The 14,995-nt window shown below is 49.4% G+C and overlaps 10 protein-coding genes across 10 annotated transcripts; 5 read left to right on the forward strand and 5 right to left on the reverse strand.

Annotated features, from left to right (window-relative positions):
- Positions 1-165: 165 nt before the first annotated feature.
- On the forward strand, positions 166-3,290 carry CC77DRAFT_297072 (hypothetical protein). Its single transcript, XM_018531103.1, has 5 exons — positions 166-1,034; positions 1,082-1,695; positions 1,784-2,027; positions 2,077-2,168; positions 2,230-3,290. The coding sequence occupies exons 1-5, from the start codon at positions 418-420 to the stop codon at positions 2,976-2,978; spliced, it is 2,316 nt and encodes a 771-aa protein (XP_018390428.1). The 5' UTR covers positions 166-417; the 3' UTR covers positions 2,979-3,290.
- On the forward strand, positions 3,188-4,632 carry CC77DRAFT_297588 (NAD(P)-binding protein). The gene has a single exon (XM_018531110.1). It carries the CDS (start codon positions 3,602-3,604, stop codon positions 4,445-4,447), a length of 846 nt encoding a protein of 281 aa, XP_018390429.1. The 5' UTR covers positions 3,188-3,601; the 3' UTR covers positions 4,448-4,632.
- A 1-nt stretch (position 4,633) lies between these two features.
- CC77DRAFT_297074 (HET-domain-containing protein) lies at positions 4,634-6,725 on the forward strand. The gene is made up of 3 exons (XM_018531104.1): positions 4,634-6,103; positions 6,153-6,220; positions 6,273-6,725. Exons 1-3 carry the CDS (start codon positions 4,819-4,821, stop codon positions 6,588-6,590), a joined length of 1,671 nt encoding a protein of 556 aa, XP_018390430.1. The 5' UTR covers positions 4,634-4,818; the 3' UTR covers positions 6,591-6,725.
- A 282-nt stretch (positions 6,726-7,007) lies between these two features.
- CC77DRAFT_1056829 (HET-domain-containing protein) lies at positions 7,008-9,250 on the forward strand (the record flags this gene model as incomplete). The annotated part of the gene is made up of 3 exons (XM_018527942.1): positions 7,008-7,470; positions 7,524-7,920; positions 7,972-9,250. The coding sequence occupies 3 exons, from the start codon at positions 7,008-7,010 to the stop codon at positions 9,248-9,250; spliced, it is 2,139 nt and encodes a 712-aa protein (XP_018390431.1).
- Positions 9,251-9,297: 47 nt separating this feature from the next.
- Positions 9,298-9,657, reverse strand: CC77DRAFT_297365 (hypothetical protein). The gene has a single exon (XM_018531107.1). The coding sequence runs from the start codon at positions 9,540-9,542 to the stop codon at positions 9,345-9,347; it is 198 nt and encodes a 65-aa protein (XP_018390432.1). The 5' UTR covers positions 9,543-9,657; the 3' UTR covers positions 9,298-9,344.
- Positions 9,374-11,933, forward strand: CC77DRAFT_297565 (amino acid transporter). Its single transcript, XM_018531109.1, has 4 exons — positions 9,374-10,725; positions 10,777-10,938; positions 11,002-11,282; positions 11,337-11,933. The coding sequence occupies exons 1-4, from the start codon at positions 9,772-9,774 to the stop codon at positions 11,755-11,757; spliced, it is 1,818 nt and encodes a 605-aa protein (XP_018390433.1). The 5' UTR covers positions 9,374-9,771; the 3' UTR covers positions 11,758-11,933.
- CC77DRAFT_297181 (hypothetical protein) lies at positions 11,837-13,349 on the reverse strand. The gene is made up of 5 exons (XM_018531106.1): positions 13,055-13,349; positions 12,689-12,990; positions 12,333-12,641; positions 12,131-12,283; positions 11,837-12,074 (listed from the first exon to the last, which is right to left on the reverse strand). The coding sequence occupies exons 1-5, from the start codon at positions 13,206-13,208 to the stop codon at positions 11,889-11,891; spliced, it is 1,104 nt and encodes a 367-aa protein (XP_018390434.1). The 5' UTR covers positions 13,209-13,349; the 3' UTR covers positions 11,837-11,888.
- On the reverse strand, positions 13,103-13,483 carry CC77DRAFT_1016047 (hypothetical protein; the record flags this gene model as incomplete). Its single annotated transcript, XM_018524147.1, has 2 exons — positions 13,438-13,483; positions 13,103-13,380 (listed from the first exon to the last, which is right to left on the reverse strand). Coding segments are annotated over exons 1-2 (160 nt in total), but the record flags the coding sequence as incomplete, so codon positions are not given.
- CC77DRAFT_297129 (hypothetical protein) lies at positions 13,163-14,025 on the reverse strand. Its single transcript, XM_018531105.1, has 2 exons — positions 13,438-14,025; positions 13,163-13,242 (listed from the first exon to the last, which is right to left on the reverse strand). The coding sequence occupies exon 1, from the start codon at positions 13,884-13,886 to the stop codon at positions 13,548-13,550; it is 339 nt and encodes a 112-aa protein (XP_018390436.1). The 5' UTR covers positions 13,887-14,025; the 3' UTR covers positions 13,163-13,242; positions 13,438-13,547.
- CC77DRAFT_297423 (hypothetical protein) lies at positions 13,987-14,583 on the reverse strand. The gene is made up of 4 exons (XM_018531108.1): positions 14,342-14,583; positions 14,243-14,290; positions 14,170-14,180; positions 13,987-14,114 (listed from the first exon to the last, which is right to left on the reverse strand). Exons 1-4 carry the CDS (start codon positions 14,468-14,470, stop codon positions 14,087-14,089), a joined length of 216 nt encoding a protein of 71 aa, XP_018390437.1. The 5' UTR covers positions 14,471-14,583; the 3' UTR covers positions 13,987-14,086.
- Between the last annotated feature and the right edge of the window lie 412 nt (positions 14,584-14,995).

Here is a 14,995-nt window from a genome sequence, read left to right on the forward strand (position 1 = left end):
CTAGCTCATTCTGCGGCTTTACGACATGATAATCCTTCCTTCAGCTCTTCGAACCCCTGAATCTACGAGAATCTACGAGAATCGCTCAGGCAAGATCTGGCGAGCACACAATGACGTCCAGTGAAGACGAGTGAGCGCATTGAGATCAGGCTGGTGTCTGGACCTTCTTTGACGCTTGTCGTCGACACTGTACTTCTACATATTTCACGCGCCTGCGAAGAAAACATCACGAAACCAAATCGTCGGTTACAACACCCCGATTCGTGCATAACATATTTAAGATTGGTATGCAAGAAATGGCCCCCAAGGTGGCGCAACAACATTAAGATAAGATGTCTTTCGCATGGTGCAGCTAGTTTCTTCGAGTTTCTTTCGCTCCATTTGAATCTGGCTATCCTCGTCGCTTTATCAAACGCAATGTTTGAGCCTGTTCCGTCCTTATCGCGCACCACGAAAAGACTAACCCTACAGCCGCGATGGCAATCCGATGGCAGTTCCGAGATGAATATACCGCTTACTACCTTGAGCGATAACGACAAGCTCCCTTCAAGCAGCTCACACGAATTACTAAACGCCCATATGAAGAAACAGTCAATATTCGGGCGACTCGGGCGTTCTGCAAAGGGATACCTAGGGCCGCGTTTCGCTGGGTGGCGTTTTGGTGTACTGAGCTTCGCACTCGGTGCCTCAATCGTCCTTCTAATAAACATCGCTGCCACGATATCAGCTTTCACTGTCCCATCTGACGAGAAGGGTGTATTCTTTGACGCGGATTGCGTCTACGTGAAGCGCTTGAATACTGGGCTCCATCTCGCCATCAACATTCTTAGCACCATCATCTTGGCTGGGAGCAATTATACAATGCAGTGCTTGTCAGCACCAACACGAAGCGAAATTGACGCTGCCCACAGCTGCAAGCCTGCCTTACATCTCGACGTTGGCATACTCAGTATACGCAATCTTAGCTATATCAGCAAACGAAGAAAGCTTCTGTGGCTCCTGCTTGGGCTCTCTTCTCTACCACTACATCTTGTGTGAGTCCAGAAATCATCACGAAGCACTTCCTACTCACACTTGTCAGTTACAACTCTGCCATGTATGGATCGATATCTACGAACAGTTACTATGCGTTCTCTGTAGGCGAAACCTTCACAATGGATGAGCAGTACACAAATTATTCAAACCTCCTTCCGAACACGTACAATCAGGATAAGAGCGAAATATCATTTGTACTCGAGGATCTCTGGAATAAAGCAAATGCGGGCAGCCTCGAAAAGCTCAGCCCTTCCAGATGTATTGATGAGTACGCCACTAGTATACAGTCCAATCGACGAAATCTGCTCCTCGTCTCCGACGACGACAGGCTACCCTCGTCAACGAATAATTACTTCCTGAATGGCTCCCACGTATATTGGTATGACAAATTCAGGACAGAGGATTGGTTTACCCCTAAGAAAACGAGCCTCAAATTTGAGTGGATATGCCAAAACATGAACGACAAGAGCCCGCCTTGCTCAGCTATGGTCGAGGATATCAAGAAGCAACCGTGGCATGTTGGAGAACTCTGCTACGACAAAGAAAACTGCAAGCCTTCAGATGCGCCAGTGAAATACTGTCTGAGTGAGCGGGCTGAACCCCGTTGCAAAATTCACTTTGAACCCAGTATTGCGATTGTGGTCATTGTTTTAAATTTTTGTAAGTCCAAGTTTCATTTTTTCTTCTCGATGTAGCAATTGTAGCACGAATTGATTCACGGCCATTCATCGTCTAACAGCTTATCTAGTCAAAGCCGGCCTTATGTTTTACATCGCCTTCTGTGTTAACGATGAGCCGCTCATGTCAATGGGTGATGCAGTTGCCTCTTTTTTAGGTAAAGAGGACATCGAAACCAAAAACATGTGTTTGTCTTCAATGGCAAACTTTAGAGACGGCAAAGGCTACAAAGTAGGGCCGCGACAGTACAGTGGTGAGACATACCGTTGGAAAGATGTGACCAGTATATTGAGAAGATGCATCACTTTGATAATGTGGGTCATGCAGTCGATACTTTTGCGGTTTACTCACAATGCCGATCAGGTTCTTGCTGGCTTTAGGTGTCGTTAGCCATCTGCTCAAGCTGGGAATCGATAACCTACCGGCAGGAGCAACACTCAAGGAATTTACATTTGGTACGTCGTTAGTGAGGTCCTATGTTTGGATACGTTGCTAACGATGCCCGCACCCTTCCAGGCGCTGTTGACCCTCGCACAACCGTCAATTATCGGTCAAACGATTTGATCAGCAATGTTCTTACCGCCAATACGCCGCAAATAATTCTTTCACTCTTATATTACGCCTACAATTCCCTCTTTACTGCAATGCTAATGGGCTATGAATGGGTCACTTATTCACGAAACCGCAAAGGTCTTCGTGTAACTCGTCAACCTTCCGGTACTCAACGATCCACATACTTCCTTCAACTGCCATATCGCTTCGGAATTCCCCTTATGGTACTTAGTGTTACTCTACACTGGCTAGTGTCGCAAAGCATATTCCTGGTAGCCATCGAATTATACGAAGTCAATGGCGACCTATACGAAGTCAATGGCGACCTATACGAAGTCAATGGCGACCTGAGAGTTTTTGATTCGAATTCCGTGAGACTTTTTGATTCACAATCCGACCTCAAGACTCTGGGTTATTCGCCGCTGGCTATTATCGCCGTTCTAGCTCTAGGCGGGCTGATGGTCATTAGTATGGTTGCGTTTGGGTACATACCATACAAGCGTGGTATGCCGCTTGCAGGGACCTGCAGTCTGGCTATCAGCGCAGCCTGTCATCCGACAGAACAAGTCGAGGGCGACGAAAATATTGCCGAGAAGATGTTGCAGTGGGGTGTAGTCAGTATTGGCGACGATGAAATAGGCCATTGCGCCTTTTCGGCAGATGAGGTGGGAGCAGTAGTGAAGGGGAAGCTTTACGGCGGGACCACTGCATAGTTCGGATATCGTGACCGCATGGCGCAAACCAACCCATCGTAGCCAGCGGACGTCCGCCTGTTGCGATCGTCAGCAGGTGTGCTCTGTCTCAAAATCAGCCGTGATGAGACCCGTGCCATACATCTAGAGACGGCGACTGACTGTGCAACGCGACAAACGCCCCACAATCATATCCCGTTGAATTTCCCAACTTATTCAGGATCACAAAGATATTAGCGACTCAAGAGCAAACATGATCATGTTATGAAGCGCTGCGTAGACGAAGGTCAATATTGATATCGACGCAGATGACCGCAGCCCCATCCTGACCAATCAGCGGCAGAGTTCCGCTCTGGACGAAATAGGGTTATATGGGCGGAATTCACCTTCGATGTATTTCTCAGCACCAACAGGTTATCAATCTCTAGATTACCTTAATGTTGAGTAGCCGGATATATCCCGCAGGCGATTACCACGAGGGCTACAGGATGTGATACCTGGACTACAACGGGGCGTATATGAACCATGATGACTGTCAGCCGTGGCTGCACGCCCTCATTTGACTCGACGAGCTCGCCAGATTCGCTGTTGTCGAATTTAAGTCCAAGCTTACCACTACCTTAAACGAGCGAAAGGCAGACACCATGAGTGTCACCCCCATTGCTGTCACCGGAGCGAGCGGTGGTGTTGGTGGATTCGTTGCGCGCGACCTCGCCGCCCGCCAGCTCCCCCAGCGGCTCCTGGTCCGCACTCCCAGCAAGGCGCCGAAACTACCTCACAGCGAGGTACACCAGTCCAGCTACAGCGACCATGCCGCCGCCAGCGCAGCACTGAAGGGCGTGCACACGCTATTAATGGTCTCAGCCTCCGAGAGCGAAAAACGTCTCAACCAACACCGCTCCTTTGTCGATGCCGCCGTGAAAGCCGGCGTACGGCATATCGTCTACACCTCCTACATAGCCGCTGCACCAGATGCCGTCTTCACGCTCGCACGCGACCACTACGTAACGGAGGAATATATCAAGTCCAGCGGCATGCGCTGGACCTTTCTGCGCGACAATTCCTACATCGACTTTATGGAATCCCTAGTCGGCGCAGACGGTGTCATTCGCGGCCCGGCAGGCAGCGGTCGCGTTTCGATCGTCGCCCGCGAGGACGTTGCTCGCCTTGCCGCCGCTGTGCTCGCCGACCCAGATTCGCACGCTGGAGTTACATATGATGTCACTGGTCGTGAGGCACTGTCCATGTCGGACGTCGCTGAGATCATTAGCGCAGTTCGCGGTCGCGACGTACGGTTCCACAATGAGACCATCGAAGAGGCTTATGCTTCTCGTGCAAACTATGGTGTCCCGGACTGGCAGGTCGACGCCTGGGTTAGCACGTATGTTGCCATTGAGAGCAACGTCATGGCGCCTGTCTCCAATGCAATCCAATCCGTTACTGGATGCGCGCCGATGACGCTTGCCGAGTACCTGACTGCCAACCCCTAATAGAACAGTATAAGTTGCAACTTGAACGGGCATTTGCGACGCTGCACTGCTGCAGCATGTATGCAGTCAATGATAAGACATTACAATATGACTGACATTCCGAGAAGAAGCTCGTTCTTCCTGAGCTCTATCGTTACTGGAGCTTACGCTAGGAAAATACAAACTGGAATTCCTGTGCATATCATGATAGAGGATCCTAGGTACGGCTTCGAGGTGAAGCAAAACTCAGATACAACGAGCTCATGCAGCATTGTGCGAGCCTTGCCTAGTCCAATCAAGCGCACTAGCGAGGCAACGCTGTTGCCTAAACATTGACACTTCTCCAGACTCAGCCTTAGCACTTGTAACCTCTCCATCTTTCCATCGCTACTATGCTCACTTATCGATACCGACCATTAGAACATGATGACTCTTTTCGGATCCTCGTTATATTTCCAAGTCTGGATAGTTCAGACCCAATCAGATGCACGATTGCGCACGCGCAATTGTCTGACGAGTCTTTCGAATACGAAGCAGTGTCCTACACTTGGGGCGACGCCACTGAAACGCAGACAATTTACTTCCCCTCCGCGGAACTGAATGTCGGGCGAAATTGTTACAACGCGCTTCGGCGCCTGCGATGCAAACACCAAGACTGTTTGCTGTGGATCGACGCTATCTGCATCGATCAGAACGATCTCCAGGAGCGAGCCTGTCAAGTTCGTATGATGGAAAAGATCTATAATCGCGCATCTACAGTGTTGGTGATCTTACAGGAACCGAATGCGAACAGCGATGCGCTGTTTGAACAGCTAAAGATTGGGGACGAAATGATATCGCTTGTAGGACGCTGGGTTCGAGATCCACCAAGTGATCACATCCTCAAATTGCTAGAAGATTTGTGGCGAGATCCATGGTTTACAAGAGTTTGGGTTCTACAAGAAGTCTTTGCCAAAACCACTGTCTATTTCATCTCCGGCTCCACCTGCTTCTCATACGACAGTCTGGCGCAACTATATACATGTTACGGTGGGACTATAACAACTAGGACTTACTGCCCCCGAGCCCTTCAGTGGATAAGACTGCCACCAGGAAACTTTTCAACACCGCAGTTCAACTTGTGGTACTTGCTAAGCGAGACGAGGGATTACCTGGCGACCGATGCCAAAGATAGAGTTTTCGCTCTGAAGTCGATGTTAGGCTCCGCACAATCAGAGATGGATTACTTGATCGACTACACGCACAGCTTGGAGGAGTGTTATAAACGTGTCGCCATGTTTCTATTACCTGTGCTCGGGCTTCGATTACTCACGGCCGTCCGGCACACACACGACAAGAAGATGCCTTCATGGATCCCGGATTGGTCCCAGAACCTCCCAATACACCCAACATATCCTGAAGATGAAGATAAGCTGGGTACTTCTGATGAACAAAAATATACAATACGCTCTTCCTTACCCAATAGTAACGGTACCGATATGGAACTACTTGTCACGGGTTGTTGTTATGCGCGAATAGTCGAAAAAAGCCAGTCTTTCTATTTCATTGATGTAGACGACGCTGAACGACAAATGAAGAAACTGTACTACAGCATCATCCCCAGACATGACGTCGACCCAGAAGATATGCAGGATGATCCTACTGTGCTTGCCCATTTAGGGACAACTGTCTCAGATGGTAAGCCCAAATTCTGCAAATTATACGTGCAGAATTAATTGAGTGGTAGCTATGTCGTCTATGGATAGCGGGCAGCTTCATACATTCCTGACTCGCTTTGGTGCAATACATCTGGGGGTACGTCAACTTCCCCTCGTTACTTGATAAACTTCTTATCTAACGGCAAAAGGATCGCCACAGCTTTGCTCGTGAAGAGATTGATGGATTTTCAAACTCACTTCAGCAATGCAGAATAGGCCTGATGGATAACGGCGAGTTGGTCATCGTGCCGGAAGCTATACGATATGGAGATGTCATCGTCATTATATCAGGAGCTATAGTAGCTTGCGCTTTACGATGTTCTTCGGATGGGAGCTGGGCACTCATAAGCGGTGACTGCCAGATGTCCACAGAAAAGTTCAGGAGTCAACGAGACAGGTCTTATTTTATGTGCGACGAATACGTTGCATGCCATCAGGATAGACTAGAAGAGTTCAGGCTGCGTTGATGTAATCATATCTACCAACAACCATTTCAATTGACAGAGCTCTCCGCGTTGGTATGGGAATAGAGGATTCCAGTCTTCACGCCGATAAAGTAAGCATCGAAAGATGGAAAAGTGTAGCAAGGATTACTTCCATCGGCTGATCCTTCCCAACAAGACACCATTTCGCCACAGTCACGTAGCGAACAACAACTATCATGTATCGACCGTGGTGCACCCGAGATCTCGGCGTCCAATAGAAACGCCGCGCATAAATGATCCAACGAGCATGCGGTAGCGTCCTGCTATGTTTTCGCCACCACGGCTGCCTAGTCATGATGCCCATGGAGGAAATAAGAACGCCAACTTAAACGAAGCCAACACTCCTCAGCATCGCACGAGTATCAAAGAACTCTGAAACAGAGATAAATTAAATCCAAAATGTCGCTATGCAATCTTTGCCAGTCGTTCGACATCCTCGACTTACCAAACTTATCGCCAAACTACACTGTCTACCCCGTAACCTCCAAAGCATATCCTTCCCTGGTCTCCAACATTCACAAGCTTCGGATCGGCGGATGGAAGAAGGATAGAGATGACTCGAAACATGACTCTGAACCTCTGGGACTGCCTTACCACCAGTCCATTGAGGCACTAGAAGCCGCTTGCGCGAACAACTGCGCGATCTGCACAGTCGTACAACGCGATGTCGCGCAATTCAAAACGGAGTTTTTGGAAGCGAAGAAAGATGCTAGTGCTTATAGGGAGAGGAGCGGAGGTCCAGATTGGAGGATGTTCGCCGTGAGGGGTGTCGGTGAGACTGGAGGCTTCATGATAGTGTCGGCTGATACGAAAGCACCGTTTGAGATCTGGGTTGTTGCTGCCGTCGGGTTTTGTGTTGACTGTAAGCTCTGTACAAGCTTGTGACATGGTCGAAGCGAGCTGACAGTCTTACAGATAAGGACCCGCTCACCAGCATCATCAGGGGACGAAAGATCCTCTCCGACTCTCAGCACACGCTTCAGCATGCTCTGAGTTGGGTGCGCGATTGCGATAAACAGCGGACGGATAGCCGCTGTCATGTTGATGCTGCACCCCTTCCAGCTCGCGTACTAGATATAAGAAGCTCAGCATCCCACAAGGTATCCTTGTATGAGCCCGCGGAGGGAGAGCTAGGACGCTATGCAGCACTGAGCTACGTCTGGGGCGAATCAAGCCCGTTCACAACTACGAAAGCAAACATCGAAGCAAACAAGGAGGGCATCGATATCGACAAGCTACCTGAGACGTTTCAGGATGCCATATTCGTGGCAAGAGAAATGGGAATCGGATACTTATGGGTTGACTCACTCTGGTAAGTCAGACCTCTATCTTTGTATCGCCAGCATTGAACTAACAACCCCAGTATCTGCCAAGACGACTCTTCAGACTGGTCCCGCGAGACCTCCCGGATGTCTTCAGTCTACTCAAACGCCTATATAATGCTCTCAGCAACAGGTTCTGCTTCGTCTAACGCCGGTCTATCAATATTCTCTCCCACCCGCCCAGCACCGACTTACTCATCCTTTCCCTACACTTCCACAGAGGGCACTAAAGGAATTCTGCTCGTATTCTCCTATTCTAAGGAGGTTACTAGATTCCCTGCCTGGTCAGGTCCTTACGAACTACTCAAGAACGAGCCATTGACCCAACGAGGATGGGCACTTCAGGAACGCTGGCTCGCACCCCGCATCCTGCACTTTGGAAGCAAGGAGATGTTCTTCGAATGTTACTGTGGGTTCAAGGGTGAAAGCGGTTTCTTAATGGAGGGCAGGAAGGATACGCTCTTCCCAACTACTTCTCCTGGCTCTTCTCCAGCGATCTCAAACAACACCGGCTCCGACGAGATCGATCCCGCAGAACCAGAGCCCATGGAACGCCGATGGAACTCCGTACTATCTAACTACAACAAACGTCAACTAACAAACGCCTCGGACAAGCTCCCTGCCCTCTCTGGTCTCGCCCGCACCTACCAAGACATCACGGGCGACACATATCTCGCCGGTCACTGGCGCTCCACACTCCTCCACTCACTTATATGGCAGGCGACCGGTCATCCCACCGTCCCAAACACGTACCGCGCCCCATCTTGGTCGTGGGCCGCTATCGATGGTTCTTTCGGCATGTTCAGTCCTGGTATGGGTTTTGACAAGGGGGATTGGGTCAGTCTTGCCACAATACATGATGCTTGGACCAACTTGAAGAACGAAGAGAACCCTTTCGGCGAGGTCACGGACGGGCAGTTGGATATTAGCGCTCCGCTGGAACGACTTTTCCCCTTTTCGGGCGAAGATGAAGAGGGAGTGGAATGGCCCAAGAACTATAAAGGAGCCAAAGTACGAACACAAAACGCCCGTGCGGAGAGCCGTGAGTACAATTATGTAATCTTCGATTCTGCAGACCATGCGGAAAGAGCAAAGGGTAGGGATCTGTGGGTAGCGGTACTTTTGAAGCATGTTCATGCAGAGGACAATAAGGGAATCTGGGAGTCGAGCGTGTCTTATCATGGGGTTGTTGTTGCGGAAGTAAAGGGCAAGCAGAATGTATATGAGAGGTTGGGAAAGATCCCTTTTGGTGAGAAAGATTTGGGAGAGTGTGGGTGGATGAGTGATGGAGACTTGGTGGAGAGGTTTGCCTTGGTGTAGAAACTGTTAGTACTTAATAGTGACGAGACGACACAACTTTCGCCTACTCACCTACAACACCAACACACAGCGTTGTGCCAATGGCCTATTGGAATCAGACAGCGATGTTCCGCCTGTACAAGTAACTTACTGCGTCGGCTGCATTGCCTCCATCGCGAAGTAAATCGATGCCAACCGTGCTGCACACCTCAACCTCTGATGTGACTGCGCCATTTGCGCCGATTTTCCGTTGGTGACTCTGAACGGTCCAGGGCAATATAGCTAAAACAGTTGAGCAAAATCGGTAAGCCATCCGCGGAAGCGCTTCACAAGTGAAACAAAAATGAAGTGCCGTCGTTGGCGATGAGCAATGAGTTCGTGAATATGCTCGAGGGAATCTGGTGCTCGAACAACGCGCATGACGCGCGGCATGAGTGCACGAGGCGGTATTGACATATCTTATCGATATCCCGGTAATGCGGGATTCGGCCTTCTGAGTGGAACGTTGTTCAGAAGTGGTTGGCGCTGTCAGCTGTGATCTGATGGCCTACGCGAGCAGCGCTACTGTAGGTGCGCCGGTGGGCCCATCGCGGACGCCCCTGGTTTGCGTCCCGCCCCGAGCGGCTGATCCCTTCCACGCTACCATCCCGAGGTCTAGTTGGCAATCTAGCACAACAAACCACAATTGTCGAAACCACCGCGCAATGGACATCGACAGAGAAATCACGACTTCTTCTGACAGCGGCGACTCAGGGTCATCGGAGGATCAGCACCCACCGTCCACAGCCTCACGACTCACATTCTACGACGCCTTCACCTTACTTGTGAGCCTTCAGGTTGGATCTGGCGTGTTCTCCTCTCCATCACAGGTCAATAATCACTCTCCTTCGCCGGGCGCATCGCTTATCATCTGGGCAATATGCGGCGCAGTTGCGTGGGCTGGAGCAGCGTCCTTTGCTGAATTAGGTGCGGCCATGCCTGTGAATGGCGGCCTACAGGAGTACCTCTACGAGATGTACGGCTCTTACATGGCATTTCTTGCATCTTGGATATGGATCTTTGCCACCAAGCCGTCCTCCATGGCCATCTTGAGCATCATATGCGCGAAGTACTGGACCGAGGTTTTTCTACCAGCCAACGACGAAGAGCCATTTTGGCTAAACAAAATCATTGCCACATCGGCTCTGGCAATGATGATATTCTTTAATTCAATCAGTACCCGAGCAACTTCTCGTCTTGCCAAAGTCTTCCTCATCATCAAGTTGCTCACAGTGGCGTTACTATTGGTGTGCTGTCTTGTGTTCATCGTGTTTGGGTTTCACGTAGGGACAGATACGCCCAACCGCGACTGGATCACGAAGAATTGGTTTCAATATCGCAATGAAGGAGAGGACTTTTCGTTCATCGACTGGAACAGTGCTTCTCAATGGAGCAAGATTGGAGAAATCACAATGGCGATCTACGCCGGACTCTGGGCATATGCCGGATGGGACAATGTGAGAGTTATGAAAGGCTTTCAAATCGCGCGCACTGACGAACACTTGTAGGCAAACATTGTAGCGGGCGAGATGCAAGATGCAGCCAAGGAATTGCCTGCCGCGATTCACACAGCGGTCCCAGCTGTCATAGTATGCTTCCTTTGCGCCAACTTGTCCTACTACATCCTGATACCATGGAACGTGATTGGAGCCAGCGACACAGTCGCGGAGGTGAGTGCCTCGAGACTCGTATATTCGGCACATGATCCTCTGATCTAACATACGCCTATGCAGACGGCCGGCCAAAATGTTTTGGGCAGGTCCGGTGCCGTAATTTTTGCTTTGCTCATCTCCGTTGCTTGCCTTGGGTCAATTAACATCAATGTGTTTACAAGTGCGAGACTCACGATCAGTGCAGTGAATAAGGGCTATCTCCCGAAATTACTTTCAGGACATGGCCACAGCCAGAATGGGCAACCTCAAGATCGTCAGCTACAAGACGCTGCTCGAGATTGTGGCCTGTCTTCAAAGCTACTGAGTCTTTTCGGAGAGGGTCCTTTCTGGCAAACTCCAATGTGAGTACAATGAGCAACCATTTTCGTAACATAGTCTGACTGCCCATAGCAAAGCTATGCTTTTCAATGGTTGCCTCACAATAGTATACATACTAGTTGGTACCTTCAGCGCTCTTGTCACGTTCATAGGCAAGTTTTAACGCTTGCACCGCATTGGTGTGGATGGAAAAATATTGACGGATCTTCGAAAACAGGTATAGCGGAGTACGTCTTCTTCTTCTTCGCTGTTTTGGGTCTTCTTCATATGCGTGTGAAGCAACCTCACCTCCATCGACCTTACAAAGCCTTCATCGGCATCCCGCTATCATTTACACTCATCAGCCTTGTTTTGGTAGTTCGAGGAATACTCGCTGCTCCCGCACAAGGAATAGCGATCGCATTGTTGCTATTGTCAGGGACTATCTGGCACTTCAGAGAATCAGACACCTTCGACATCTCAAGGAGAAGAGTACGATACCAACCCATTCCGGCATGATAAGGTACGACCCGGACAAAGGCTTTGATTATATTGCGGTTGTAACAAAAGATTGAGTAGAATCTAGCTCGCATTTGAGGTAATGTCCTTTGGTCGGATTATGCCGTAGACCGCCAGAAGATTGCAACAGTTCAAACACTCTCGGCGATCGATTTTGCCTTCCTCAACTTGTTATGTCTGGTCTTGTACAGGTACCATGCGCCAACGGTGAGCATCGTCAATGGCACGGTCGTTACTATGAAGATCCAGAATTGTGGGCTTGCCCGTAAAGAGCCGTCTTCGCTTTTGAAGTCGAAAAGATTCATGCCGAGGAACGACTAGATACGCAGATTAGAAACTATCAAGCACATATATGAGGATAGAGCAAGCTTACAGCTACGAACGAAGCAGGCAGATATATCAATGTGAACACAGTGATGACCTTGACGGTAGCATTATCGTCGACACCCTCCTGTGTCAAACGCAGTATTCGCGTGCTTATCTCCCTAGAGTTTGCCTGATTTCCGATATCGAGAAGATTGGTGAGCTATAAATAAGTCAGTTATCGCTTGTGTTTGTGAGTTTGTCTTTCTCACCAAGCCTAATGTTGCTTGTACACGTTGCGCTAGTGTTTCTGCTGCATTGATGTGACTTTCCAAGCGATGCTCCATGATTTGCAATTCCTGATGCACGCTGTACGAGCTTTCTCCTAGAGATGGAATTTTGGTTGCAAATGCTGTGTTGATGCTCATCAAGGTCTTTACGAGGACAATGTTGCTGCGAAGACATTTGCATGCTTTACACACTATCTTGTCTTCGATGTGTCGAAGCGTTTGGAGGCGTTCAGGGTTGATAGCAGGAATCGCATCCGGCTCAGAGATATCGGCCACGTCGATGCGTCGTCGCTGTCGTTTGTGAGCTTTGCCTGTATATGGGTACGATACGCGCTTACAATTTGCTCCAAATCGCTGGCAAGGCTCTCTATATGATCTTGCCAGTTCGCCAGATACGACCAGATGATTATCAAGTGAACGGTCAATGGATGTCGTGTTAACTGTGCTCTATGCGAAGACTCCGCCATAGCTTCTAGTTTTGACTGCGCCACCGCATCATCGCTGGGATGGATTATAACAATCTGGCTACTACAACTTTCAAATGAGAATTTATGCATAACACCCGTTTGTCTGAATGACCAAGTATCTCGTGGCGGTCGCCTCCCATTCCGTTCGACGTACATGAACTGGTAACATAACTCTGTTATGGAGCTTCATTAGCACAGTTCCCACGAACCATGACACAGGGTATCGGGAGAGCTCACCAAACGACTGATCCCTCGATTGACACAACTGCCGAAACCCTGAAGACTCCTGAAAAACCTGGGGCTGATCACCGAACTTTAGGAGGACATCTACAAGCATGCTGGAAATCTGCCACTTTTTTATTACTGTCAGCATCGCTTCCTTGGAGCACATCAACGGCGACAACGAGAACTCCTGGCAAAAGGAACTATGCTTCACGTTAGCTTCTTGTGATTCCGGTGTTCGGGCACGTACAGAATCCGGAAACCATCGCCGCTAGTTTTCTGCAGGAGTTCCTCAAGCTCGAACAGCGCTTTTGGACGTAAGATTGTATCTTGTTGTCTATCTGCATTTGATGAATATATTTCTCTCAACATAGATATACGCAAGGATACCAGCTTACCCATACGAAGGAGGCGCACGTCGAATGGTCCCATATCGTCAAACAGTTGTTTCTGGTTGGCATATATCCGCTGAAGTGGTACTTCCCAGTCGTCGTAATATGCATTTCTGCTAGCAAAATCCGATGGCAGTTCCATACCGAGAACAAGTGAAAGCAACTGAACTATCACCGTCTCCGTGGAGGGGCACCCGGAGGCTAATGAGATGAATGCGCCATCCCACAAGGCTGAGGCAGTGTAAGCCTACGCATGCAGCCTCAGCCAATGGACGATTGCGTGGTCTTGCCTCCGCGCAAAAGTAACGATATCGCCTTGATTGTTCCTTAGCGAAAGGACAGGCTGACCTGTCACTCGTTTGTGAGTCTGCCTTCCATCCCAAGATCCAGTCAAGAAGACGCAAGATCGCATTTTGTGTACCGCTGTCCTGAGCCTGGAGCAGGACGCGTTTCATAGTTTTCGTCACAAGACTCCACGCCAAAACACGTATCTTGTATAGGACAACACGACTCTCGTAGCCACGATTTACAAGAAGTGTGGTACTCCGGTGAAGGGTTACAAGTTATGATTGGTGAATTGAACAACATTCAATAGATTACGTAGCTGTCAGTGACGTAGCGCCAAGATCTATGACCAGCCCATTCGCTTATTGCTTTAGATCATTCGTTCATCGCTCCTTCTTCTTCAAAGCTCTGCACAAATCAGTTGGAAGTTCGAGTCTCATCGAGAAGGCTCACCGGAGGTCTGCCTTCATATGTCACGTCGTTAGTACTCGTGTTAACAGTTACGGGGGAATGCACATGTCCGTACCTCGGGAATCTCGTCCGGCGCATAGAATTCCCACTTATCACGTTTTTCCTTGGTTACTCAGCCTTGTAAGTATACATGCTATTATGGGGTGAGACGTACTTTGATGTCAAATTCATCAATGGATGAGACATTTGGGTATCTCTCCTGTAAGAACGCTTCCAGCTTCTTTCGTGTTATATATCCCGATGTTTTCTCTTCGACAACATTGTGCTTAGGCTGACGAGCCATCTCAGCCTTTTGATTGGGGCTTAAAGGTCAGCAGGAAGTGTTGTGGGTGAACGGTTGGACAAGGCTGATTCGGGTTACTGACTCTCAAGAGAATCAGCCTTGGATAGCCAAATGAGTGAATTTATGTCAAACCTGAGGAACAGAGCCTCATCCGCCTGATGATCCTGTCGCTTGTGCTTCAATTGTGCATGAGATAGAACCATTTGCCTGGAGCGAGAAGCGGGCGGCTATCTGTCGCGATTGGCTAATGTGCAGCAGGCTGTATATTTGCTTTTTTCTGGCGTTCTCAGCTCAAGTAGCCTGCGACGTGCTTTCCGTTTCCGGCGGCCGTTGGTCCTGTCACCGGGCCCAGTACCTCGTTCAGAGCCTTGCAGGCTGAGTCGCAGCTGATGGTATGCGATGGCCCCCACCACACTCAATGCACGATTTATCGTGGAGGCAGAGTCCATGGTGAAGGGCGATAACTTAGGCGATAGATGCTTGTGCCGCTATTTGTGATTGGCTTGAATAGCGTTCGTATCGTGG

Source organism: Alternaria alternata, assembly GCF_001642055.1.
Source record: "Alternaria alternata strain SRC1lrK2f unplaced genomic scaffold CC77scaffold_2, whole genome shotgun sequence".
Lineage (NCBI taxonomy): Eukaryota > Fungi > Ascomycota > Dothideomycetes > Pleosporales > Pleosporaceae > Alternaria > Alternaria alternata.